Consider the following 26132-nt stretch of genomic DNA (forward strand, 5'->3'; position numbering starts at 1 on the left):
TACTACAGATAAAACACTTCATGAAGATGTAAGAAAATGAAATGCTATAACTGAGGACATTTTCAAACATCACTTATACACACATTCCACAAAATATGTGAGCACAAGCTGAAACACAAAAGTATAACTAGAGCTACAGATATCAAAGGATGATACTTAGATGCTAAAATTTAACACATGTGCCATTAATTTCAGGGCCCAAGGGTTTTCTGTTCATAGACATATATTCTATTGTCTGTGTAGAGACATATAAAACCATATACTGTACAGAGCACTTTTTGTTTTCAGTATCATAGTCCATGAGACTATGGATGTTTTAGAAGAACTTTTAATTTCCACTTGCTCACAGTGCTCTGTCCATTTGCTAACCACAGCTGTTACACAACATACAGTGCACATGGTAATTTGGGTGGGACACTTTCAGGGTATGTGTAGTAGCTGTTTTTCATTTGCTCTGTTAGTCAGTAAAAAAAAAATAAACCTCATTTTAGGTATGAAATATACTGAAAATCTGCAAAAGCACATAGTGTGTGAATACAGCTATTGTTCTACACTCTCAGAGACATGCCAGTTTTTCTAAAACTACCTACATTTTTATTATCAAACTGCCAGTTTTCTAGGCTAGTACTACAAAAATCTCTGTTCTTATACTCCTCCACATTCCCACAGGCAGGAAGTGTTAGCAAGTCTAGGAACAGTGTGCTCTGGCTATGGATCATTCCTTCTTCCCCTCTCCTCCAGCAGCTGTTCTAGGAGGGACCTGTCAGGCCGGAAGCACAGCTCTGTTCTCGCAGGGACATGAGTTTTACTGGGATGTCACGGCTCCACCTGGAGTTCTGCATCCAGTTCTGAGGTCTGGGGCACAAGGCAGACATGGACCTGTCCAAGTGTGTCCAGAGAGGAGCCACAACAATGATTAGAGTGCTGGAACCCCTTTTCTGTGAAGACAGGCTGGGACAACTGGGGTTGTTCATCCTGGAGAAGAGAGGGCTCTGGGGAGATCTTCCTGCAGCATTTCAATATACAATGGAGGGTTATAATAAAGACAGAAAGAGGCTTTTCTGATAAGGCCTGTAGTGACAGGACAAGAAGAAATATTTTCAAACTGAGAGAAGGTTTAGCTTATGTATAAGGAAGAAATTCTCTCCTGTGAAGGTGGTGAGGCACTGGAACAGGCTGCCCAGAGAAGTTGTGGATATCTCAAACCTGGGAGTGTTCAAGGCCAGGCTGGATGGGGCTCTGAGCAACCTGGTCAAGTAGAAAGTGCCCCTGTCCATGGCAGGGGGGTTGGAACCAGATGACCTTTAAAAGTCCCTTCTAGTCCAAACCATTCTATGTTATTTCTGGTTGCTGGCAGCAACTTTTTATATAGAAACTTTTTGTAACTGCTGAAGTCAGCAAGATACCCTGAGACACATTCAGCACCCACAGCTGTGTGTGACCAGGGAGCTAAAGGCAAAATCTCTACATTATTTCTACTGATTCCTGAGCTATTCAGTTTCACTGCATAAACAATTGCTTCTCCCCACCAAAACCTGCAGCAGTAAATCCCATTTTGCTCTGACCTGCAGAGGTGTAGACATTGCCCAGAAGGCATGGGAGTGCTGGAGCCCAGCCCGGGCACCTCAGGCCACCACACAGCTGTGTTAACATAGCACACGTGGTGACTGCTTGTTTAAAGGCATCCACTGGCCTCTTGCTTTCCAAATCAGATGCACATTTGTTTTGCTCTGAATAAAGGCAGAATAAGAGATGCTGACGTTCCTTTCAGATCAACTGTGCATTTTGAAATGGGATGAAACAGGCTTTTAGTGTCTCCTTTACATGCAGCTCACTATGTTTTTTCCAAGAGCACATTTGAGTTTTTACGCTTTCTGGCAATTGTAAATTTTACTCTTGCTGACAGCAGCAGTAAATGCTTTATGCAGAACAAAATCAGCTCTGTGAAAAGTTGAACTCTGTTTCCTTGCTCCATAAAATATCTCTTGGTGCTAATGCAAACAGAAAGCTTCTCTGCTCTCAGGGAAAGGTGAGGGGAACAGAGGTGCCAGCTCCCAGCAAACTGCATGCTACTGCTTTTAGTGGCATTTTGCTGGCAATAAAAATGCTCTTTTTCTTTGTAAAGTGTACTGTTGCTTTACTTAAAAATAATAATAAAAAAAGTCTAATGCACCTATGAAATAAATGCTGCTCACAACAAACCTGACACTTCTGAGAATTCCATTAGATACCTTCCTGCATCTAACAACCTCTATGTGCTTACCTCTTGTGTTTTCCTTTACAAGACCATCCAACACGTATTAATATAAAGCCCCTGCTCCTCTGCAGTTTTTTAATGGAACAGGGATAGACTGCTTAGGTTTGTGAAGTGTGGGTGATGTCCTTGGGGACTGATGCTACTTCAGTTGAAACCAGTTACAGAATTCTTTTAGCCTTTGTACAGGAGAAAGATACTATCCTTCTCTTGGGTATGTCTGACCACTGTCGTGATTACACAGCAAGAATGCCCACTGATTTTGGTGGAAGTGATGGAATAGAAGGGGCAATAGTCATTGTACCATCAAAATAAGAAAGAATAACAGAAGTGTTTGAATGCAGAATATAAATATGATCACATTTCCAAAAACTAGACTTTGTTTTGTACTTTCCTCCACCATAAATATCCATATATTTAAATGTATACACCTGGAATAAACCCTTAAGTTTTAAATATTTTATTTCTGGGCAGAAAACACTAAAAAAAAGGGAGGTAAAAACCATACGTAGATATTTGGCACTTCACAGGTCCAATGATAATTAATGACCTTCATAAACATCTAATGAAAAATGAATTTATGTCACTTAGCTCAATTTATTTCTGTTTGCATTCCATCTTTCTAGATTTTTTTGGTTTCCATATTGCTGAAAGGCACAAAAAAATCTCAAATTTATTCAAGCTGTTAGAAAAGAAATGCACACAGAACATTAAGTAGTTGCTCAAATGTTGCTGAGCAGTAAAATACTATGATAAAGTGGCATCTTGCTGTGTCTCTATTACTTCTTCAGCACTAAAATTAATTTATGATCAGTCATCAATTCATTTACATGTCATTTTATGCTAAATCTATCGTTGCTGATGAATGCATATCCCTAGATCCATTAAGCTAGAGTAAAGTCTGTGCTTTATAATATGACCCTGCTAATTGTTGCATTACCATTTTTATGAGATACAAAAAGTAGCAGTTTCCTATTTTCTGAGCACATATTTAATCCATGAAACACATTCTTCCTATTAAATGCAATCTGTCTAACTGCTTATAAAATAGAATCTTTTGCAATAGGTATCCCTAAGCAAATCAATATAAATATTGAGCTCTGCCGTGGTAAAAAATGGCTCATGAAAATGATATTGTGCAGTTTTCAAGAATTATTCCATTTGTGCTCAGACACAGTGAATGAACAACTTTTTCCATACAGACAGTGATCAGTGAGTCTTTTAATCAAGACCAAAACATGTCAGATAAGGGATATTCTTCCTTGCTGAGCTACACAATCTACAGAGATTTTTATAATTTAGATCTATATAATTCTATTGAAAAAAAAAATTGCAATCCATTTGCTGTGGCACTGATTGCAAGAATATCTCTCTGTTTATATCCATTTGTATCAGTTAGGTAGAAGAGGCCTTGTTCTAATTTCCGTGCTAGTTAATGAGTCAAATTCTTCCCTCAGTCAAAATGCACCAGGACTGAAGGTACACAGCTCTCACTACCAGCTGCACTGGTGCTGCAGGAGGAGGAGATAAGGACAGGGCAAAGAAAACCCCCAAACCATAATACTTTGACCTGAAAAACCCTAGGTTTTTTCTTACTGATTTCAGTGAGAAGCAAATTAATTTCTTCTACAGTCATCATATGCAGTTAATTAAGTCTGTTAAAGTAGAAAAACGTAACAGACTCTTTGTGGCCATCCATGCCACAACTCTGCACAGCAATTTATTATAAAAGCAAACATTAAACATAAGAGAAAGAAAAAAAATATTTCAATGTGTCTCTGAGAGCAAAAAATAACCCTAAATAATTATGAATTAAAAGTCAAGTGAGCAAAAGTTTTACCAGTGTGTTTTGGTTCTTTCTTTCTATTCTTTTTCAAAGCAGATTCAGTGACTCAGTATCCTAACAAACCATACTGGGAATGAAAGCAAATCCAAGCAAAACCTTGGATTTAATTTCATATTACCACCCACAAGCTCTCAAATCCAAATCTCCCTCTCTAAGTTCTCTTTGTGATATCTGGAGAATGTTAAGATACAGTTCCTGTGCACTCCTCCTTTTGTTTCACTTTATTATACACATCAACATTATGTCTCTGCCACCTGCAAAGAGAAAAGCTTAATAGTGCAGATTAAATCCTTGTCTGAATCTTCAGTTAGCTGTGACTAAAACTCAAGGGCCTGGAAGACAACTTGACTTTTAAATAGTTTAAAGGAGCAGCACTGTGTTGTCAGAGGGATTCAGCAGTTTGTGCTTTGGCTCATGCAGTGCCAGTGCTTCCCCTCAGAGAATCCCACATTTGGCACTGCAGGAAATCCTTGTTCTCAGCTCAGCCATAAAGAACAAAGCCCCATTTCAGTCCAAGAGTGGGTATCTTTGAGGCATTGCTGAGGCATGCTAACACTACAGGGTGAGGAACCTCACCCTGCTCCCTCCACAGCAACTCTGTTTGGAGGAAGTCTGGACCAAGGGATGTCAATTTAGATTTCTCACAAACACTGAACTCCCAGGGCACTTCAGAATGAACAGAAATATTGCTTCATCTGGGTCAGCTGTTCTCATTTGCCTCCATTTTCAAATACATTTAGAGAAGTGAAAACGTGATCTATAAATTCCTAGCAAAATGCTGGTTGAAGTCACCAAAGGCTCTGTGAAAAGAAGCAGCTTATATATTCTCAGCACAAGAAAGAACGATTTAGTTGTTCTACAGTACTTTAATAGCAATCAAATTGAAGAATGAGAAACAGCTTGGGAACAACTGAAGCAATTTGCTATACACCCCTTAAAACCAACAAGCACAGCCTAGAAGAGTTAACAGAAACAGATAAACAAAAATTAAAATTCTCTTTTGAAAAAAAAATTGCCCAAGTATAATAGGCAATTTCTTTCCACCCTTAGGAAAAAACAAGCCCAAAACAAAATCTCCTAAAATCAAGGTTTTACCCATACAGCAACTGAGGAAAACAGAATAGTTTTGTTATTTGGAGATTTTGCCATCTTACAGACCCTTTAGACTAACACTCTGGGTGCACTTCTGTAAGGCTGTTGTTCCTTAATTAAGTCAGTCTAAATGTTGGCTTTATGCTATAGGGCCAGTCTATAATTTTGCTTCCTTTCCAGCTGCACATTCCCTTCCTGCAGTGCCAGCACACACCTTGTCACGTGAACCAGAGCTAGTAATTAAACAAGCAAAAGAAAAAACAAATGAAAAACTTTAATTTTCAGCTTGATGAGGCCACATGAAGTTAGTGGTGGTGATGAGTGGGTGTATATTTAGATCAACTTAAGTACACTCCCAGCCTACATTATCAAGTTCTGACCAATTTCTTCCAAAATATCGGGAAGCTTTTAACACTCCAGTAATTAGATATTTAACACTCCAAAAATGGAAGAAGATTTATAAATATTGTAAGAAGCTTGAAGGTTATTCATAAAAGTATGAATTGTAGTAAGCACTAAAGTTTCTAGTTGGAGCAGGAATACAACTATTTCTTATTTGTTCTAGGGAGGGTGGTCCAAACTATTAGGTGAAGATGCAAATGTGGAAACATTAATTTTCTGATTTACTGATATGTAAGCATTGGCATATTAATATATACCAAATGAAAAATTTATACCAGGCTGTTTTTTAAAAATTTATTTATTTATTGCTGTTTTACCAGTGCAAAACTTGTAGTGAATTGCTAACAGAAAGGCTGCTGAGCCATTAGTGAGATATGCAAAAATATGCAGAATTATTGCCTGAAGGAGATTACACTAGAAATTCAAGCAAAGTGAGTTAACATACTCATGCACTAATAAGTTAACCTTCTCAATTCAGGGATTTAAACTTTAACTCTACGGCCTTCAGTTGCATCTGGATTTCAAATGGCAGCAGCAGAGATGCAATTCTTAAATCTTAATTAGATTGGCAAGCAGTCTGGCTCTAGGGTGAAGGAAAACCTGGAAAGTGGGATTAAGCTACACACTATTTCATTCAGCAAAGGAAAAGGAAGAAAATTATAGGTATTGATGCTCCACCACTGTCATATTCTCACAGTGTTTTCAGAATAGCAACCTTTCAGTGTGGGTGCAAAAGCCTTGGAATTTCAGAGGTCCGGACAAAGATGGAATTCAGTGGTGCCATGGTAGGAAGTTGTTCTGATCAAGTCTCCCTTAAGGTAAAACCAACAATCAGGGTTCATCTGCTGAGATCAAAACCTGAAGCAGCACCCACTACCACTGTGACATTGGGGATATTTGGGTCTCCAGCACACCTGCACATTATGGACACAGTACATTATACAGAGGCCCAGGTTCAACCTAAAAAGAAGGACACTGATGCTTACCAAAAGTACATTACTTCCATATAAAATCTGTGTTTTTAAAAAACAGCATCTTTCACTGCCTACATTTCACCACCAGCAATTTAATTCATTCAGATTCTGTGCATTAGTTTATAGCAGGCCTTTCTAGGTCCCCTTTGATGATGCTGTAGCTTTCCACGGCATGCAAAGGACAAGAAGAAGTGAGGGAAGGAGGGTCAGAATTATTAAACAGATTTTCTAAAAGGGAACAATTACTAAATTCAGCAATATAAAGTAGGTTCAAAATACATATTTTCCTACATAAATGTTGTATTTACTCTAGAAATAAACATTGTGCTGATCTAACTACACTTACTCTGAAGTCTTTTAACTTCCTTGTGTTCATCTGGGAAAGCATTTACCCAGCAAAATATCTAAAAGTGCTTTAAGATAGCATTTTTATGCTGCTCCTGATTTATGAAATATATATTGCTAAGCTGAGGTCTTCCCCCTCCTTTTTATGTAACTGCCTTGCTTTTCTAGTAGAATGAACCTTTCATGAAAGCTAGGATATAACTGAATTTTCTTTCAAGTCTTTAAAGCTTTTTAAAATTCATGAATTCTCTTATCATTTTGCAGCAAAACAAAGTATTTCCAAATCCTTCTTTAACTTTAGTGTTTAGTATTAACACATTTTAAATGTTACAGAAATCAAGTGGAATAAATTTTCACTTAGAAAGTGTCCAAATGGTGATGTATTTTACTGGTAGGAACAAGTTGGTGTCACTGTGTTTGGTTACCTGTCACAGAGCTGTCTAGATTGTCCATACTGGAGCCTGGAGTATGCTCTAGACCTCTTAGTGGCCTACTGATTTCTACAGTTTCTTCTTCCATATCATCCTCATCATCATCATCATCTGGAACATCTGTTTCCAAATCTGAAATAAGGTTTCCAGATACGTATCCTAGGGGAGGAACTGGAGCCTGAGGAGGTTGTGTATTGCTTTGGATGTGCCTACACAAACAAACAGGAAAAGTTATCAGAATGGACGAGGCTTTGCAGCCCATGGTCAATAAAACACAAGCCTTTCAACAAGTCCTGAAGTTTTGATTTACAAAACGTGCTTGGTTAGGTCAAACTCAAGAAAAGTCAGTTCAGTTATTCACCTCAGCTTCTAATACCAGAGCACCTGAACACTTTCCAGTCTTAAATAAAAATAATGAAGATAAAATCCTCTAGGATGGGGAAGGTCAGGATTATCTTCTCATAGATGAAGAGCAATGGGCACAGAAGCTACATAAATCAGGTAGGAAACCCATGGAAAAGCACAATTCTGAATCCCAGCCTAGCACGTAAGTGTCTCTCCCAATATTCCCCCTTGCAAATCACACATTGAACCAAAGTTAAATCTCACTCCTTCCACTTAAACAGATGCAGTGCCTGAAGCAAAAGTCACCCTAAAGAAGAGGAAATGGCCAGTAGGACAGAAGAAATTTTCAAGTCCAATGAACGCATAATCAGTGAGGCCTTTTCATTTTGCTTTATTCCAAGAAGTTTAATTGATTTAATTGCAGCAGTATTAGGGCATGCATGTGTGAAATTACTGCATGCAGCAATCACATTCAAAAAAAAAAAAAGGAAAAAAGAAGACAAAAAAGCACCCACAGGATAGCTAAATGGCCAAAGGCAAGCATGGCATTCGGAGTTTGATGTTCCTGGTCTCCGAGAGAAAAGAACACCATCAGCTTTCAAAGCAGCATTCCCCACAGCACAACAGGTACACAGAAAGCTGTGCCAGGGGAGCCAGGCAGGACTGGCCTTGGCACAAGAGCATGTACCATGCTTGAAATTGCTAACAGAGGCACGTGGGAATCCTTGGGTGGCTGTACATGAGGTGCCATGACCTGATTTGAATCGGCAGCACTCTGGATGGAACCCAGGATTCTGCCGGTCTTTTGCTTGGACATAAGTAAAACTGAAAGAATTACAATTGTCACCTGTTTGGCTCCCAGCTCTAATACATTTTCAGTGAAAACCTGTGCTGTATTATTGCCTACATGAATGAATTCTCTTAATTCAATGAGCCTTTCTTTTTTTTATTTTCATAATGTAAATCTATCAGATACGAGAATGTCATGGTAAATGTTACGTACCACTGGTAACTTTCTCCACCTCAGTGTTAGCTTTAACTTACTGCTTATTCTGAATCTAATTTCCAGAACAAGTGCTTCCTTTCTGACACACAACCTCCTTCTGATTAACAGTTATTGAATACTTTTCTGCCTGGACACCAGGTTTTTGGTGTTCTACGCAGCGTTCAAAACACCGGGGCACTAAAGGGCACTACCAGCTAACTAACCTTCAATAAACAGTGTGATTAGATCCCAATCAAGCAAAATGCTTAAGTATATGTTTAATATTAAGCTTGTGATAGAACAATTGAAATCAATTTCTCATGTACTCATGGTTAAGCATACACTTAAGTGATTTGCTGGATCAAGGCCATAATGATTATGTACTTTTCCAGTAATCTCTAATGGGCTCTTTCTTAAATTCCTAGTTGGCTGATCTCTGTATTTCTCTGTTGCTAATCCCACAGCAACCTATCTGACAGGTCTCATTTTGCTGTTTAGTTTTCCCCTGTCTCTACATTGGACAGGTTAACTTTGTGAAAAGAAAACTAAGACATCTTCCTTTCCAGTAAAAACAATGGAGGGACTTTCTACTGATTTTGACTAGCATGATATGTGTCCAGCCAAACAACACAAAAACACTAAAAAATTCCATGTCATAAAAATCACTTCTATTTGCAACCCTCAGCATTTAGCCCAATACCCAAAAGTTATGAAAAAAAGGTTATGTCCCTTGTTATTTTTTTTTAACATTTCAGGCTCAATTACTGTGACTTTACACAAGAGCAACATTAAAATCTGTATAATCCTAAGCACATTATGAAACTTCCCAATCAATTTTCATCTCTCCAAAAAGGGAGCAAGACCTTTCCTGCCAGCTGCACGAGGCTTTGGTGCAGTGTCCTGCTCCATTATCTGTGCCTGGACTGGTTTGGAGGTTTGGAGGGCGTAGGAAGGGTAACAGCTGCAAAATGCAGCAGCGACTGCCTGTGCCGGCAGGGTGTGCATCTGTGTGCTGGCTCAGAAGCCAGTACCTTCAATAGGCCAGGTCTAGCTGCTGCCTGGGATTTGGGTCTGTCCCACAGGCAGGCTGGGGTCGGTGCTTGGCAGAGCGGCGCTGCAGCGGGACCGAGGTACCCTGTTGATTGAGTGCAGATTGCAGACAAGCCCCGAGGCTTCCACGGTGTCCAGGGAAAACAGCTGGCTTTGGTTTGGCACCGCCTGCCTACCTGCCTGATGTATTTATGGGAGCTCAAGCTGAAGAACTCCGTGGCTTTATTTACCAGAGAAGAAAGGCTGCTCCTCTGCTGGCAGAGTGCCATTCAGTAACTAGCTCTGCTCTGCTCCGCTGAGAGTCGCGGGCTTTGTCTGGGTAGAAGAGCTGTGAAAGGACAACTGCTGCTCAGGGAACATCCAGGAAGCAACTGACCTTCACCGTATCCCCATCCTGGTGCAGTTGACAAGTTCTTTTTCAGTCCCTGAAGAGATTGCTTCTGTTTGTTTTGCAGAGGAAATGTTACTGTGGTATTTGCTTGCTCTTCCTTTAAATAGGCATAAAGCACTCTAAAACACTAGATCCATTCTGTAAATACTAATAACTTTCTGTTGTTCCTGGGTCTTTCCTATGAATCAAAAATTCTCATGGTATTTCAAAGTACAGAGATGCAAATGCTTCATTCTCATGTGACATGGTGTAAAAGCTGCCACGTTGCTATTTCAAGAGACTATCATTACTTTTAATCAGGAATTTAGAATCCTATTATTTTTGAAAATCCTAAAAAATTCCCATCTTTTGCTAGCCTGAAAAGAGAGTACTCTCAACTGTACAAAAGCTATCAGGAGGTGGGTGTTAACTACTTAGCTGAACACGTGTAAAATTTCAGAGGAATATTGTTTTAACATGTTTTTAGACAAGATTTAACATATCACCAAGTATTATGATTTAAAAAGCACATACTAATGTCTAAGGCCTTCACAATGTAGATAGAGTTTTGCTATTTCTTCTTCCATTTTACTTTGGAAACATAATTGAAACGCTGTTGAACACAGTATTTATGTCATAAAGAAATATATTGTTGCTATTATTATTATTATTATTTCATTTCCCTGATCACAGGTGACCCCTTCAAACATTTACCATGTCTGCTTTGCTATATCAAACTGGTAAGCCCTTGTTAACTCATCCAGGTGAGCTTGAAGCATTGGCTGCATCTCCTCTCGTGGGGAAGGCGTGAGGGTTGCAGTCGACTGTTGCCCAAAGGAGATGGCAGGAGATGAAGCTACTCCCCGGACAGGAGGTGTGGGGACACGATCATCATCTTCTTCAAGCTCATCCTCCATGCCCTGATGCAGGTAGGTTTGAACTGGCAAAGGTGGACACCAACCATCACTGTCATATCTAAAATAAAAACCAAATAAACTTAGTGTATATCAGATCTCATCTCTGCCACACAGTAGAGGGTGTAGAGGGTATACAGGATTCCTGCTACAGTTGGAAACCTTGCACACAGTGTGAGTTCTAAAATTTAATGAAAATAGGGCCATAATTGCTTAAGTTGTCCTTACTGAGTCAGTTTAGTTTTTCCCACAACAGCTAAGCAACTTGACCAAGATATGCAAAAAAAATATTACTGACCCGTTATCACATTCGTTAATGGTGATTAGATAATGTTACACCACAATCAACAACAAAAATGGACTAACTCACTTCTAGGATCATTGATGTAGGACAATGAATATTGACCTAGACATGAAAGTAGCAGCATTCTTAAAAGCTTTATGTAGTAGCACTTATCCACAGAATCCCAGAGCAAGCTGAGTTGAAAGGAACCCACAAGGATCACCAAGTCCAACTCCTGGCCCTGCACAGCACCATCCCCAGGAGTCACACCAGGAGCCCAAGACATTATCCACTTATTGCCATCCTCCCCTTTATCCGTCTATAAATTTACCATTTGTTTCTGGTTTGTAGATTAAATAAAAAGCTGCACTTCCCTCATAAATTCTGGCCTTCCCACTCGGCACACAGGTATCTCCTATGATGTGTAATACATTCATGTCACAGCAGCACTGACCCTAAGCATATGCTGTGTCACAGCACCAGCTGATAAGGTACATTAGCACACATGTTGACAGCCCTGCCAGCACCCCACCTCCTAACCAATCTGTCCTGGGACTTACCTAGACAGTGCTACATTTCTGAACACTTTCAACACACCTGCCCAATGTAAATGGAAGGATTAACCACTAGCAGTGTTCTTGAATACCAAATTCTTCTCTCTTCATACATAAGGGGTGTCCTGGTAGGAGTTTGTGGTTCATTTGTTGCCTTATACCAAAGATGTAAGGGGTGATGCTGTATCTGATCAAGGCTAGGAACAGAAGCTTTATATTTTATTACCACTTCTTATGCAAGCTTTGCCAGCAAGTCAATTCTTTTAGGTCTCTGTACTCATCACAGGACCTTTCAATTCAGTGTTGTATTACACTATCATCCTGGGATGCTGTCCCTTAGAGATTCTGGCATCATTCCAGTCCTTAGTGACTGTGGTCATTCCCTATGCATTACCTCCCCAGAGTAATTCCCTAATCTGAACACAACTTCAGTTGTACACAGCTTTGCTGACAATCACACCACTCAAATCTCAACTGTCTACTCTTCCCATCTTCAAAACATTCAGTCAGGCATCAGTCCCTGGAGCATCAGTACACATTTCTTCTTAACTCCTGGTGTATTCCAAAATAACTCAGGATACACAGCTTTTTTTTTTTTTTTTTTTTTCCAAAAGGCAACCAGGCAACCACAAGCTCTCACAGCTCCTTCACTGTCAAACCATCACACACTCTAAAGGCCATTTCCCAAGCATCATATAAGACACTTTATCTTCTTTCCACCTTCAAGGACTGCTGACAAGGTCCTTTTTCTGCAGTGCAGGCAGGCAATGCATTGTGCTAAACAGTTAACTTCTCAAACCAGCTTAAAAATACACCTTTAAAGCTTCTGACTTGGAAGGAAGGATTTACCAGTTTCCCAGAGAAAAATGAATTACTGTCAATTTTCTCAAGTGTGAAGCCAGGTTACAAAAAGGCTGGGAACACTGAGATGGAGAAGTTGCAAAACCTGTATTATGAACAGAACACTTAGTTTCAGCAAAACCCAAAGATTTCTTAAATTAACTAAACTACTTTTTCATTATTCAGAAGTCTGTAGTCTGTATTTAAACGCACAGATTCAGAATAGTTAAACCAACCTGACTTAATCACCCAAAAGTCCATGGAAGACATATCTGGTAATTCACACTGGTATAAATTTAGATCTCTGTATATATGTATGTAGATATGATCATATATAGCTATACAAACATACATATGTGCACAGAAGTGAAAATAAAGGCTGCTTCTCAACACCTGGCCTCTAGGAGAGGTTGAGTGATTGATCGTTACCATTTTCATAACACAGAGATTTAAGAAAATGTTACATGATACATATTCACCCTTAGCAGACAATTAAGACATGAACAGCTGCAATTTGTTTTTCCAAACAATATTCACTCATGACATTTGCACCCAAGGCTGAAGGGACCATCCTAACCCACGCTGCTAAAAATGTACAGCGCAACAGTTCTCTCGCTTCCTTTTGCTCTCTCAACCTCACGCTTTGCTATAATGGCTTCTTCTTTAAAAGGGACAGGGCAAAAAGACACTCCCTGGTGACTTTTCAGTGATGAATAAATGAGCTTTGGATGTGCTCGCCTTCTGACCCTACTCGCTTCAAATCCCCAAATGTTCAGCTTGATAGTAAAAGAGATTTCTCAGTGAAAAGATTCTGCACAAGCACCGTATCTTTACCCAGATTTTGTTCGAAATGGAAAGCAGCCTAAACCTGAAGTTCAGGACATTGAGATTCAAGATTTCAGGTACAAGAACCTTTGTGTTCTTCATGCAAGGCATCCTAAAAGCCACAAGTTCTAACCTGCATCAAAAAAACAACAAAGAAAAAAAAAAAAAAAGAAAAAAGAAAAAAACAAACCTAACAGACTACATAGTAACTATATGTCACATAAATGCTACAGTTATAGAAAAAACTGGTACCAAAATATTGTTACTGATCACATCCTTGTTCTTTTTTGTTTTCTGAGTAAATCCAATGTGGTGAAAATGCAACTTTTTCAAGTACACTTATTAAAATCTAAGTGCTTTAACTTCATTAGGGACCTCAGATTGTAATTTCTTTATAATTAAGACCCTAATAAGTGCTGGTTAACAAACAAGAGTCTCTATTTTTCTAATAAGTTTTATTGTATTGTCAGCACTTTTATTCTACCGTGATCTTTTACTATTCAAGAGCCTGATTCATTACATTGATAGATTTGTTCCTTCAAAATATAAAATAAAGGTGATAGATAAAGGGCACATTTCTAATGAAACTGTGTTTCATTACACGCATAGTTGCAACAAATGAAGCTTCCCTCCCTGGAACTCACCAGAAAGGACTGTTTGAAGTAAAAAGTACTACTCCCTTAACTTTCCCTAAGGACAGAAAACAAGTATTGAATACACTGACACTCAGCAGCTAATATTCCAGTTTAGGGTGTAGCAAGAAATAGAAATAACCAAATAACAGTATGCAGACTGCCTTTACTGGGGTTGGCTCAAGATCATGCATATTACTGGTGAAAAATGGAAGTAAATGATAATGAGTAAGAAATGAGCATTTCCTTACTGTCACATTTAGATAAAATCAAGCAAAATCATCCGCTCTGAAAATGGTGGGAAAGGGAACATGTCAATTTGGGAGATACTATAGGAAAAGAGAAACTTAATTGACACAAACAGGCTCTTTGCTGAGGTTAAACAGGAATTTAAGAGATCCCCAAAGCCACCACATCATATAACAGGGCTCGTTGGAGGAAAATGTTCACTTTTCCTTCTGCAGTTTATGGAAAAATGGAGGCAAATGCAAATCCTAGTGCCTCTGGGAAGAAGATGGTCGAGAAAACTGAGTATTTTTTCTGTGACAGGTTAAGTTACGTGGGGCTTTTTTTATATCACTTGCTATGGTGGATTATCTTTTGCAACTCAGAAGTCCACTAGCGCTCATAAGGCCACTAGTCTTAATCTCTAGTAAGCAAAACTAGGTGTCAAATTTTTGGCGTTTTTTGGTGATAATCATGCCAATGAAACTTACGCTTGAATTCAAGCGTTACAGGAAGACATACAGAAAAACAAGTTTCTGTTTAGATGTCACCTTCCTTGTTTTATTGGTCTAAACATTCACATTTTGTATCACATTGTGAGAATTTTATTAGTGTTCCGTTTTTCTGACTGGAAGTTCATTTTTCAATTGTAACTACCAATATAATTACATCTGCATGCAACTAATTCTAAAATTAAAACACTTTGAACTTGTCACAGATAGAGTACATTAAAACCAACCAAAAAGAACGAAACAGTTTAAAAAAATGTGGCTTTTTTTTTTCTAACCCAATATGTCCATATTAAAGGCAACATAAAGAACACAGCCTATGATTCTTTCCCTTTCAGCCTGTTGAAAATCACAGAAACGAGATCAACCCCTAGATACAGAAGGACCATTAGTATTGGAAGTATCCTGGGGAAGTATGGGCATTGCAGATTCAGTCTTCATCAAAGGTGGTTGCAAATTACTGTAGGTCCAGACTGAAACTCTAAGTCCAACCTTCAAATTTTTTCTGTGTTTGGTAAAATGCGTATTACAAGGTCTTGCTATCACCACTGCTAATGGGACATTACAAAAAACAGGGAAGAGTAATTCAAAACATAATCACAGGAAAAACTAAGTCTGAATTGTTGTGAACCTGGAAGTTGGTGACTACCTTCTCCTTAAATAACCAATGTTGTCTTGGTGACCAACATCATTCCTTCCAGCTAAATTACAGATGCATTATGCAACTGAGGAGTCAAGTCCTGTGTCACAAGGGATTTCTCTATAAGGTTTTTCCATTTGCCTCTTATGCTATTTCATTGTTCTGAAGCAAATATAAGTGGTTTGCCTTCTATTGCATAATTGTTTTAGTGAAATGGCTGCACATGCATCTTAAGGATATAAACTGATAAAGACAAAATTATTATATGGTGAAACAATTTGAAATTTATTTTAGCCTCTTATAACAGAATACAGAACAAAATGATTATATGAACTTTTTGCCTTGAGATTTAAACAACACTTACAATCATTAAGGTTATTTGTTTTCCATTACTTTGAAATTCTAATTCTAATACAGCCTGAATGAGCCTTTATTTTAAAAAGAACTTCACTGACTAACACATTTATTGCTCATTTTAAGAGTCAAAGGACTTGGTATAAACTGAAATAATGCGGAATTTTTCTAGCTTTAATTATAAAAGTAGTAATGATCAATTCATGCTTACAATTGAGATAACACTTGAAATACTTTTATTCAGTAAAGCTATTACAATGAATTCTCAAAAATGTTTCATCCTTAGGAAATATTGATTAATCCATGTATTGAAACAGACAGAAATTTGTCCCTAACAGAACAATTATTCTCAAAGGCTCAAACAGAGCTAACCACAGTAAACTATGTTTTCATATACTCTTATTTTCCTCCAGAGTTTGATAACCTGGTATTTCACATAATTACACTTTATAAAAAGCATTTTGTAATTGTTGTCTGTGTAGAAAATGTCTCTTTCCTCTCATTTAGCACTTCTTGTGTGATTTTGTGTCCTTGAGAACAAGTTTGAGCTATGCAAAAATATGTGGAAGGTTCCAGAAACTTGAAAGTTGTTTGATTAATAACAAAAAAAGCTTATAATTAGCATGCCTTCCTCAACTGTGAAATTTCTTCTAAAAGCCGATGAGAAGATTATTATCCATTGGTTGATCTTCAAAAAATTAATCCAATTTGGTGGGATTTTTTTGTTTTGTTCTGTTGGCTCTAATATTTTTAAACATCAAAGCAGTGCAAAAATACAAAGAACCAGATTATGTCATCCTTACTCACTCTGAGTCCCATCAGCTGCACGCAGTCCCAACAGAATTCAATTATGCTACCTGTGAAGTGAGATACTTCTCAGCATGAGAAAGCACTGAAGCCCTACGTGATGATGAAGCAAGGTCACTTCTGTTTCCACCTTCAGTCACTATCCAGGAGCTATGCAAACATTCCTCCTCCACAGCCTCGAATAAGTCTACAGGATAAGGCGCTCTCTCTTTATTTTTTTTTTTTAAGCAAAACAGAATAATATCGTCACTTAGCAAAATTAAAAAAAAAATTAAAAAAAAAGGACCCATTTCTGCAAATCACAGATTTTTTTCTTCAAAAGAAAAAGAAAAAAAAATTTACCCTGCTTCTTGCTGATCCACCCCATAGTGCTCCAGCTCTGTGCCTGGAAGTGGCTGCACAGGAGGGGGTGGGAGGGGAACACTGGCCCAGTTTGAACCATTATTTTTCTGGGGCTTGGCAGTATTTTTGTTTTTCTTCTTTTTCCCTCCTTTGCCACCTGCAAATCCAAAAAGAAAAATAAAATGTTAGAGATATAATGTGGGGAAAAAAAGCCAGCTATTTACATTTCTTTGAAAGAATTCTGATTCCAGATGGCATGCCCCAAAAAAGAAGACGTATTTATATCTCAGCAGAATCAGCATCAACGTGCTAATGCTGTCACAAGGTTATAAGTAATAATAGAATGGAATGGGAAAATATTCTGAATATTTGCTGAAAATCACTTCTTTTTAAACCTCTGTACATTTGCACCACAAATTTTGCTCCAAAAGTGCAGAAACAAGGAAAGACAGGTTTTCCTGACTCAGAAATATATTCCTTGATTTATTCATGTGTACTTTGTGACTTCTTGAATTCATCTTAGATAAAATTATAATAAAACATAGTGAATTATTTTAAATGTTAGAATACAGTGTGATTATAACACAGTTTTGCATAATCACTTTCTGTGGAAAATACAGATTTAAGGACACCATCTAAAAAAATTGTCATTTAGACTCAGTATCTTTTAGCCAGAATAGCATGAGTAACTTGTCAAAACAAAAGAAGCAGGGTTGTGTTGAACTTAGGAATTTCCTAAGTTCTTTTTCTTTAAAAGATCAGGAGGTCATGTGCAATGTTTTAGGACTGTCTGTTTCACAGGATTCAAATATCTTGTGCCACTGTGGAGAAGAGGTTCTATTTCTGATACACAGCTCCAATGGATGAAGTAGAAATGAAGTGAGAATGCATTTTGGTTAAACCCTCTGCTCTTCTCTTACTGTCCTTGTATCCATTTCTCCAGCTGAGACATTTCCATTTGTGGGAGAGTGATCCTACAGAGAAAGCTCTCATCCCACTTGCTCTGCTTCTTTTATTTTGCCATGACTTCTTTTTCTTGTCAGGAATTCATTAAGAAGAAGAATCGGTCAACATTTCAAATCCTTTGACTGCTTAGGGACCCATCTATTTTTTTGAGTTTTGTTGTGCCTTCAAACTCTTTGGCTTGTTGGGTGGAGGATTGGTTTGTCAGATGCCTTTTCAGTGGGGTAGCCAGCTGCTGTCACTCATCCCTGGCTGCTGCAGAAAGCAGTCTAATCCCTCTCACCCACTGACATCTCTTGCTGATTCATAAGGATCAGCCAAAAAAAAAAAAAACCCTCAGGTAAAAATGAATCAATGAATCAGGAAAACCACAACTGACTTGGGGGGGGTGGCTCGCTGTGCACTGGCAGGCACCACCCTCTTTGCCATGGCTCTAACTTTAGGCATGGAGAAACACAGAAGGAGGTACAATCCTAGCAATAGAGACAAGCCCGTATCATGGGACTTTCTGTCTGTGAGACAGTAGCTTTCTTCTGTTACCTCCAAATGTTAGCTGGATGAAAACAGGAACAAATAGAGAGGGAAGAAAAAGGTGATTCTGTGGCTCAGAAGTAGCCAAGACTTCTCTTTTCACCTCCTGTTGTGGTTGCTAGGGACAGGCAACAAGCCCAGCAATGCTTCTAATCGACCTGGCTGGCAGCACATTGCAAGCGAGACTTTGCTTTTCACTACTCAATTCCAGACCAGAGCTCTTCCTCCCTTGTTTTGGAGTATTTATAGTAAGTCCAGCCAAGATCCTCTCATTCACTATGAACGGAGCTGATACTACTTTTATTAGGATGGAAACAGGCTCTTCCTTCCGTTTGTAGTCTGGCAGAGACGACAGCTTTCTTGAAAAGGGAAAGAACATTTCGACCACTGAAAAGAAACTCCAGTGATAGTGGAGATAGAGGAACAAATACTCAAACCTTCTGGAGGGAAAATGAAGCTTTCAAAGCACAGGTAGGGTAAAAGAAGTAGAGTTAGAAATAGGGTCAGTGAACAGTCCAAAGGAGGTGGGTTAATTTTAATTTGTGGGATGTGGGGAAATTTCTGAAAAGTCAGCAGGAGTAGGAGCCAACAACAACTAAGGCAGGAGGGGCTGCTTTAGGAGAAAAGCACATGCATGTGTGTGTGTGTTGCACGAGGATTTACACTAGGAATACACAGAGAAGGAAAATGCAGAGGACAATTTCAGTTTAGAGATAAGTCGAGGTGGAGAGGAAGATTTTGGACGTGTAGTATCTTGATAATCTTAGGAGACTGATAAAATGTAGGCTGGATTTGTGGAGTGCTAGTATGGACGTCACTTGGATTTTGGGGGTTTCAAAAAGAGAAATTAGAGATAATGGAGATATTAGAAGGAGTGAAGCAGAGAGACAAAGGACTTGTTTAGATGAAGAAATGACAGAAGAGGACTCCAAGGTCCTGGTAGGAAAGCAGCCTACATTGTACAGTCAGGCAGGAGATTTCTGTCCCCATGGGCAGTTACCCCACTGTCAGACTGGTAGGACAGACACCTAAAACAAAAAGCCTGATTTGTGTTTGAAAACTGATGCACAGAAGCCTTGTTTCCCCATAGCAACAATGCTTGATGCTTCAATGTCTCCTCACACTAAAATTCAATCATATTGTTTAAATCTCTAGGCAAATCAGATCCTTGAGAAAGAATTTGCCAGTTGGGCTGCTGATCCTAGTACAGACATAATCTGTGCAAAGTGAAGCTACAAAATTTCCCTGCCTCAAAAAAGCAAGTTGAAGTTTTAGCTATTTTCCATTCCACAGTAGGAAAGGAATTCTCCTGGTATTCATGTAAGAGAGAAGAAACTTAGTCAGAATAATGAGTAGTACTTAAAGTACCAACCAAGGAAGTGAGAGGAACAAATCCCTGCTCACCCTGATGGGGACTACGTAATCAAAGCTGGTCTCTGACTCCAGTGATGCTCTAATTATCAGACAATTTGAAGGTCTCCCCCCCAGTTTCTTGTGTATTACAGACATAATTATTCTGTATCAAAGGCATAATTAGTGAGCAAGGGAGAGCAAAATACTGACTCTGCAGTCCAATAATCTGACACTCATCTGAGCATTGGGGCATCCAGTTGTGAGCTGCCTTGGTCACAGCAAGAGTGCCCTGGCCATAGAAAGACTGACAAACCCAAAGTTTCCTCATGTCATCAGAAAATTTACTTCAGACTGAGAAACACTACACAAAATATGTTGCACTTGAAATATTTGATTGAAGTCCAGCGTTTGATCAATGCGCATTTTCCAGTGACACCTGCTATTTTCTGAGAAAATTCTTAGGCAGTTGTAGCCGTCAATGTCCCTAAAGCGTGATACTGCTCTCTGATATCTGACATACCTCAGCACGTCAATTTATGCATTTTAATGAAGCCTGGGGAGCAAGCTGATTTCCTCAGCTACTTGTGAAAATATCTCACATGCAAGGAACATGAACCTTTTTTGAAGTATTGCATGAACTCATCTCCCAGACACCTCTCCGACAATGCCATAAGCCTGTTTTTTGGTCTCACTCAAATCAGCTAATGCTCCCCCTTGAGAACACAAGACTTGCAAACACATTTGGCTATTTGAATGATGGGCCAATGATTAGAGGCTTCTTATCTCAAGATTCAATTTGAATAGTCATTTAAATTGACATAAAGAAGACATTGCTAGGTTTGGTCTGTTACTGTGATGACTGCTCCAGCTTAAAGAGGAAATTCAAAAGGCTGTGGATATAGTTTGAATATCAAAATTAAGTCCCTTCAGCTCTTTCATATTTCAGCTAGGTGAAATCACAGATTTTAATTTTAACTGCTGCCTTTTCAGTTTTTCTCTTAACCAAAAAAAAAAAAAAAAAAAAAAAAAAGACAGCTATAAATAACATAAGCAACAAGTAAGCAAAATTAAAGAAATCAAGAGAAAAGGTGTGTTCAAATATAATACACAACCACATGTACTATGATCATTTTCATCTGATGAAAATGCATCATGTTTCCAATAGAACATGCAGCACACACATAAATACATCCTGCTTGTACGCAGACTTGGAACAATTTGTTGAAACCCCAGTGAACTTTCAGGGCCCTACAATTATTTCCAAGCTGCTTCACTGAAGAACAGCATTTAGAAACAGCTCGTGAGAGTGGGAGATCTGTTAACAACTCAATAAAAATATTAATCTCCTCATGAAGTTCAGCGTGGGGAGACCTATAAACTGAGGATGGATGAAGAAATACGTTTGCTCCATAGACTGTGTCAGGGAAAGGATGTGACAAGCAGAGGCTGGCAGTTGTGCCGACAAGCACCACATGGTAACTCTCCAGTTATCCCCAAGAAGGTTCTGCAAAAGGTTTTCGGCTTCAGTAGAGTCCCATGTGACATTGTTTGCTGATGGGCAGGAAGTCTCATGATTATCCTCAACTGGTGCCTGGGAGGTCTTCTGCCTCCCTGGCGAGCCGCTCGCCAACACCCCTCCGTCCCTCACTCCCCTACGCACGGCGATGGAACCAACCTGAGAGGCTGCCACTCCTTTCGGAGCTGTTGTGGGAGCTGGTGGTGCTGAAATCCTGTGACTGGTTGTGTGGCAATCTATTAGCCAGTCCCTCAGCCACCCGGTAGTCAGGGATGTAAAGCAAGGCTAAGGGTTAAACGGCAGAGGTCACAGTGGCATCGTGGGATTAGTCGACAGCACAAGCACATGTGACACATGCAGTTAGCAAGTCAAGGGCAGATGGCGTGGGGTGGCAGGTTTTAACTTGGTTATTTTTAAAGGTACACCTACCCTAGCCTAAAGGCAGATGGCTTGGTCACTAGCACAGGACAAAGAGCATTAAAAGCACAGTGCAATGTATTTTGTGATCAGGTGAGGTTCAGCACGCATGCAAGGTGTGCAAGCACTAGTTCAGGTCAATATGAACAGCGTCTCACAGAGCTAAAAATAATTTTCTAATTCATGCACAGATGATACACTACATAAAGCCAAGGGCTCTGGAAAATAAAAGCTGTAATTACCATTGTTGCCTTTGCCTTGGTCTGGGAGAGAGTAACCAAATCCCATGAGGTCATTTTTTTGCTGAATTGAGCTTTTCCACTGCGGATCTGGTAAATCAACAGCCAGCTCGTGGATGCTGTTGGAATGCAGGATCTGGGTGGTGGCATACGGCGTAGCCTGAGTTATTTGACTGGAGCTGTTGTAACTGGTTTTGGTGGTGAAGTCGATGCTGCTGTAAATGGCTCCATCGGAAAGCATGGTAGCAGTTTTGTCCCCTTGCCCTGGCACTGGTGGCAGCACATCTGTGGTGAACACAGGGGAATGAAACAAATTGTTGATGCACAGGAAGCCTGAAAGTAGCAAAGTTTAAGCTGAGAAATAAACGTGTCATTTTGCACGTTTGCATTTCAGCCGAGACAGGTCCATGAGCCAACGAAGGGGAGATGATGTACAACCATCGCCAAGCTATCAGCAGCTGTGACAGGCCTACCACTTGTCCTTCACGTCTCACTGCCTAAAACCATCTTTTTTTTCCCCCCATACCTTCAGCTGTGAAAGTGAAGTTTGGAATATTTCTCTACTGAAGAATGTTTTCAATTGTTCACTCTATGTCAGAACCAATGAAACTGTCTGGGCTTCAGGGAAATGATGAAAGGAGAGAATTTACAAATCACAGAGGGAACTTGCCCAGCAAATACGTAGAAGAACTCCCAAAGCAATTTTTTAAGGGCATCACCTTGATTTCCTTGAAGTTTTTTGCATTAGTTTATCTAATTTTCCCTTTGACACTAGCCAGTACATTTCTTCTTTTCCACAAAAGAAAAACCTGGCAAAAACAAGTTGTTCCTGATATGTGAAAGAAATTCTGTTATTCTGAATGGATTTAGGTGATCAGTCCCTCAAAATGGCAAAGCAATGTTGATAATGAAGAACAACTTGTTCAAAAACTCCAGTACATCTACCTGAAAACCATTACAGCATATTAACTAAATATCTGCTGAATTTTCACCATATTTTGAATCCTATCCCACACTGCAATTTTTATCTTTAATCAGTTAGATTGGCAGTCTCTCTCCTTACTAAAGTGACCTTTTCTAGTGGAATACTACATCTAGAAACTGAGACTAGTGAAGTGTGAAGAACCTAATGATGACTGGCATGATGTCCCAAGGAGAACCACAGCTCAGCAGATAACCCTCCTTCCTTCTCTCTCAGAGGGCAATATATCAAATGGTACTATCTTCACAATTTATTTAGACTCTGAAAAGTTGAATCAACTCCAGAATGTGCTTCTTAAAAAATTGCTTCATTTACATGCCATTTTCTTTCTACAGCCAGATGGCAGATACGGGTTCCAACTGTTAGATCATACTTGAGATAATGCGTACTCCTACAGTGAGGATGTTCAGATCCCATTCTAGGGATCACAGACATTTTTATGTACCTTAAGCCCCAGAGAGAAAAGATGATTCTCGCACCTAGTCAAGGGTTTAAGCTCAGTTCCAGACTCAGATGTGGGGTTTGTGCAACCTCAGTGAATACAGTTGTTCTCTCACTGTCTCAAAGCCTTATCCAGCAATGAGATTGACACCATGGATTCCTCACACTATCTGATTTTTTGTTTGTTTTCCTTGGTTTGTTTGGGGTTTAGGTTTTTTTTGGTTCCTGGGACGAACATTTAGATCACAGAATTATTTTCTTTTGCATTCAAGTGTGTAACTGAACATTTCGACATGGACCCTAATAATATCTTCAGTCTCAGGGCAGCAACATAATATTAACAATAAATATGTCATTAGCAAATGCTCAGCAGAGACACTGCAGAAAGAGAGATTAAATTTGGGTCTATCGGCATGATCTGGTTTTGCACAAAGCAGGGAAATGGGCACAATCAAGCATTTGAAAGATCTTAATTGTATTAACTTATATCTGCAGATAAATTGGAAGTGCAAAAAACCTACAATTAATGCAAACTACAGCCCGTATTTCAAAATCAGGTTGTTACTGTTACTATCTATCTGCACACATGCAGTGTGCTTTCCAGGGGCAGTACACAAACAAAAATGCATCTATGTGCAAAAGAGATGTGAGAGACAAGTGCAGTCCTATCTTTCTTGCATTTCATCCACAATATCAACATTTCTCCTTTCCACAATCGGTTTCGTCAGAGTATAATGGCTTGAAGTTTAGTAAATAAATTCTGTTGTTGATGTATAAAGTGAAGTAAATCCAGCTCAACCTGTCTGTGTTGGATTTGAAGACTCAAGGAAGTAAAAACTAGCGAAATGCTCATCTCTGAATTACTCAGACATACATCTGTCTTTTAGAGCATATTTCTGGCAACTGAAGAGGTATCATCTCTACACAGCCATTTTAAAACGGAGAACTATTCATGTGCACACACTTGAAAGGGAAGTTGCATAGCTTCCCACCAGCCAAGGACTTTCAGTCATTCTTACTGATAAGCTGAGGTTCTCCAGACATTCTAGGAATTTTCAGTACAAGCACGGATTACTTTTTTGACCCCAGTGAGATGTACACATTAAGCACTCAAAGAGCCATTAAGTAGAGATTTTACAAAGTGCCACAGTCAAACAGTAGAAGTCAAGTGTGATTTTCCCAGAAAGTTGTCATAGCAAAAACACCACACTGTACATTTCAGACCAAAGATGAAGACACACTTCCCAATGGAGACTTTCCCCCAAACCCTCCAAAATCCAACTTTTGTTTGTAACTCTTGACATAAATTAAATATCTCAAATTTTTGTGCAGGGAAGCTCCTTCTTGCTGCCTTGGAGATGCAATACCATTTTGTGGCCTTACATGACTCCAAACCTAACCTTTGCTTCCCACTTACAGCCTTGCTCTCAAATGCCTATCTAGGACAGTGGATCTCACTCTTAAGGGAAATGTTAGGACTGCCTGCCTCAGTTTCTGAGTTTCCAGGATGACTGATTGTCACCCTACTCTTTTTAAAATTCTTACAGAACGTTTATATTATCACAGACCTTTTAACCAGTAAAAGAGGCCCAAATTCTATCTATATAGTTAATATTCCAGCTCTACATGTTAAAATATTTCTAATTCATCTTTAATGTGGAAACATCTAATCTCAGCTGCTGAAACTGATAGGGATAAGTGATCCCAAGCCAGCCAGGATAAAAGTTTTAGCTCAACTGTAAAGATCATGGGTGGAATTAAGCTGCTGAATTTCAAAACATAACTGTTGTTATCTCTTGCATGAATTTGGACCTATGCCTCATCCACACTGAGGCCAAAAATTTTAAAAAATGCTTCCAATTCCAGTCATATAGAGCCAAATGCTAAAAGAAAATGGTAATTTTTCTGTATTATGTGAGCTTAAGAAAAGATGGAAAAGTACTGAAGGGTTTTATTTTCAAGATATTCACAACAAAGAAGCTGGCAGAAATTCAGTTGCCTTGTAAATATTATCAAAATTTTTGCTTACTTTTAAATATTTTTGACAAGAACTTTGTAACATTTTAATACAGAATATAAATCTAGTGTATTTTGTTGTAATTTTAAGTCACAGTAGTCAAACCACAGGCAAGAGGTTTTGCCTGGGAATGAATAACCAATATGAGGGACGGTCTTCAGAAGCAGATTCTGGTCCAAAGCTGAATTCTTTTCACATTTATCAGTTTGATGGTTTTATAGATTTTTTCTTGAATTTTAATGCGATTTTGATGTATAGTGTCGTCTTGATTTTTGTTTATCTATTTATGTCTTAAAAATATTTATATACTCATTTACATTAGGAAGTCTTCTCCTGGACACCAGTATGCAGAATTAGCTGTGTTTTCACAGAAACCAAGGAAGTAACAGAGAGATGTGAATTTTACTATGACTTTTAAAAATCCCAATTCTACATCTTAAAATTCCCATTTGAGTTAAACGTTTGAAAGGAAATAATGCCTCTAAAGATTCATCATTGTAACAATACATCTTTACCTCATTCCCCCAAAGGTGCTTTCTCAAGTCAAAATGGCAACAAACCCCTAAAAGATCTAAATAGTTCCCTTTTATGTATCCTTTCTTCCAATGAAAAAGAAATTTGCTTAAGACCTTTGAGGTTTTCTTCACAGATTTT

General features: G+C 38.9%; 1 protein-coding gene across 12 annotated transcripts in view; it reads right to left on the reverse strand.

The window, feature by feature from the left end:
* Nucleotides 1–26132, reverse strand: part of ROBO2 (roundabout guidance receptor 2) — a 1044784-nt gene that overhangs the window by 26224 nt on the left and 992428 nt on the right. For 8 of the 12 annotated variants that reach the window (XM_017731509.1, XM_017731508.1, XM_017731515.1 and 5 more), the window contains 5 exons: nucleotides 22042–22323; nucleotides 21542–21667; nucleotides 17020–17176; nucleotides 10809–11069; nucleotides 7339–7553 (listed from right to left, as the gene is read on the reverse strand). In XM_017731509.1, the coding sequence (XP_017586998.1) occupies nucleotides 7339–7553; nucleotides 10809–11069; nucleotides 17020–17176; nucleotides 21542–21667; nucleotides 22042–22323 (1041 nt within the window). The remainder of the gene's footprint in view (nucleotides 1–7338; nucleotides 7554–10808; nucleotides 11070–17019; nucleotides 17177–21541; nucleotides 21668–22041; nucleotides 22324–26132) is intronic. The other 4 variants (XM_017731516.1, XM_017731512.1, XM_017731518.1 and 1 more) reach the window with 1 other exon arrangement.

This window comes from Corvus brachyrhynchos, unplaced genomic scaffold (genome assembly GCF_000691975.1).
Source record: "Corvus brachyrhynchos isolate BGI_N302 unplaced genomic scaffold, ASM69197v1 scaffold152, whole genome shotgun sequence".
NCBI lineage: Eukaryota > Metazoa > Chordata > Aves > Passeriformes > Corvidae > Corvus > Corvus brachyrhynchos.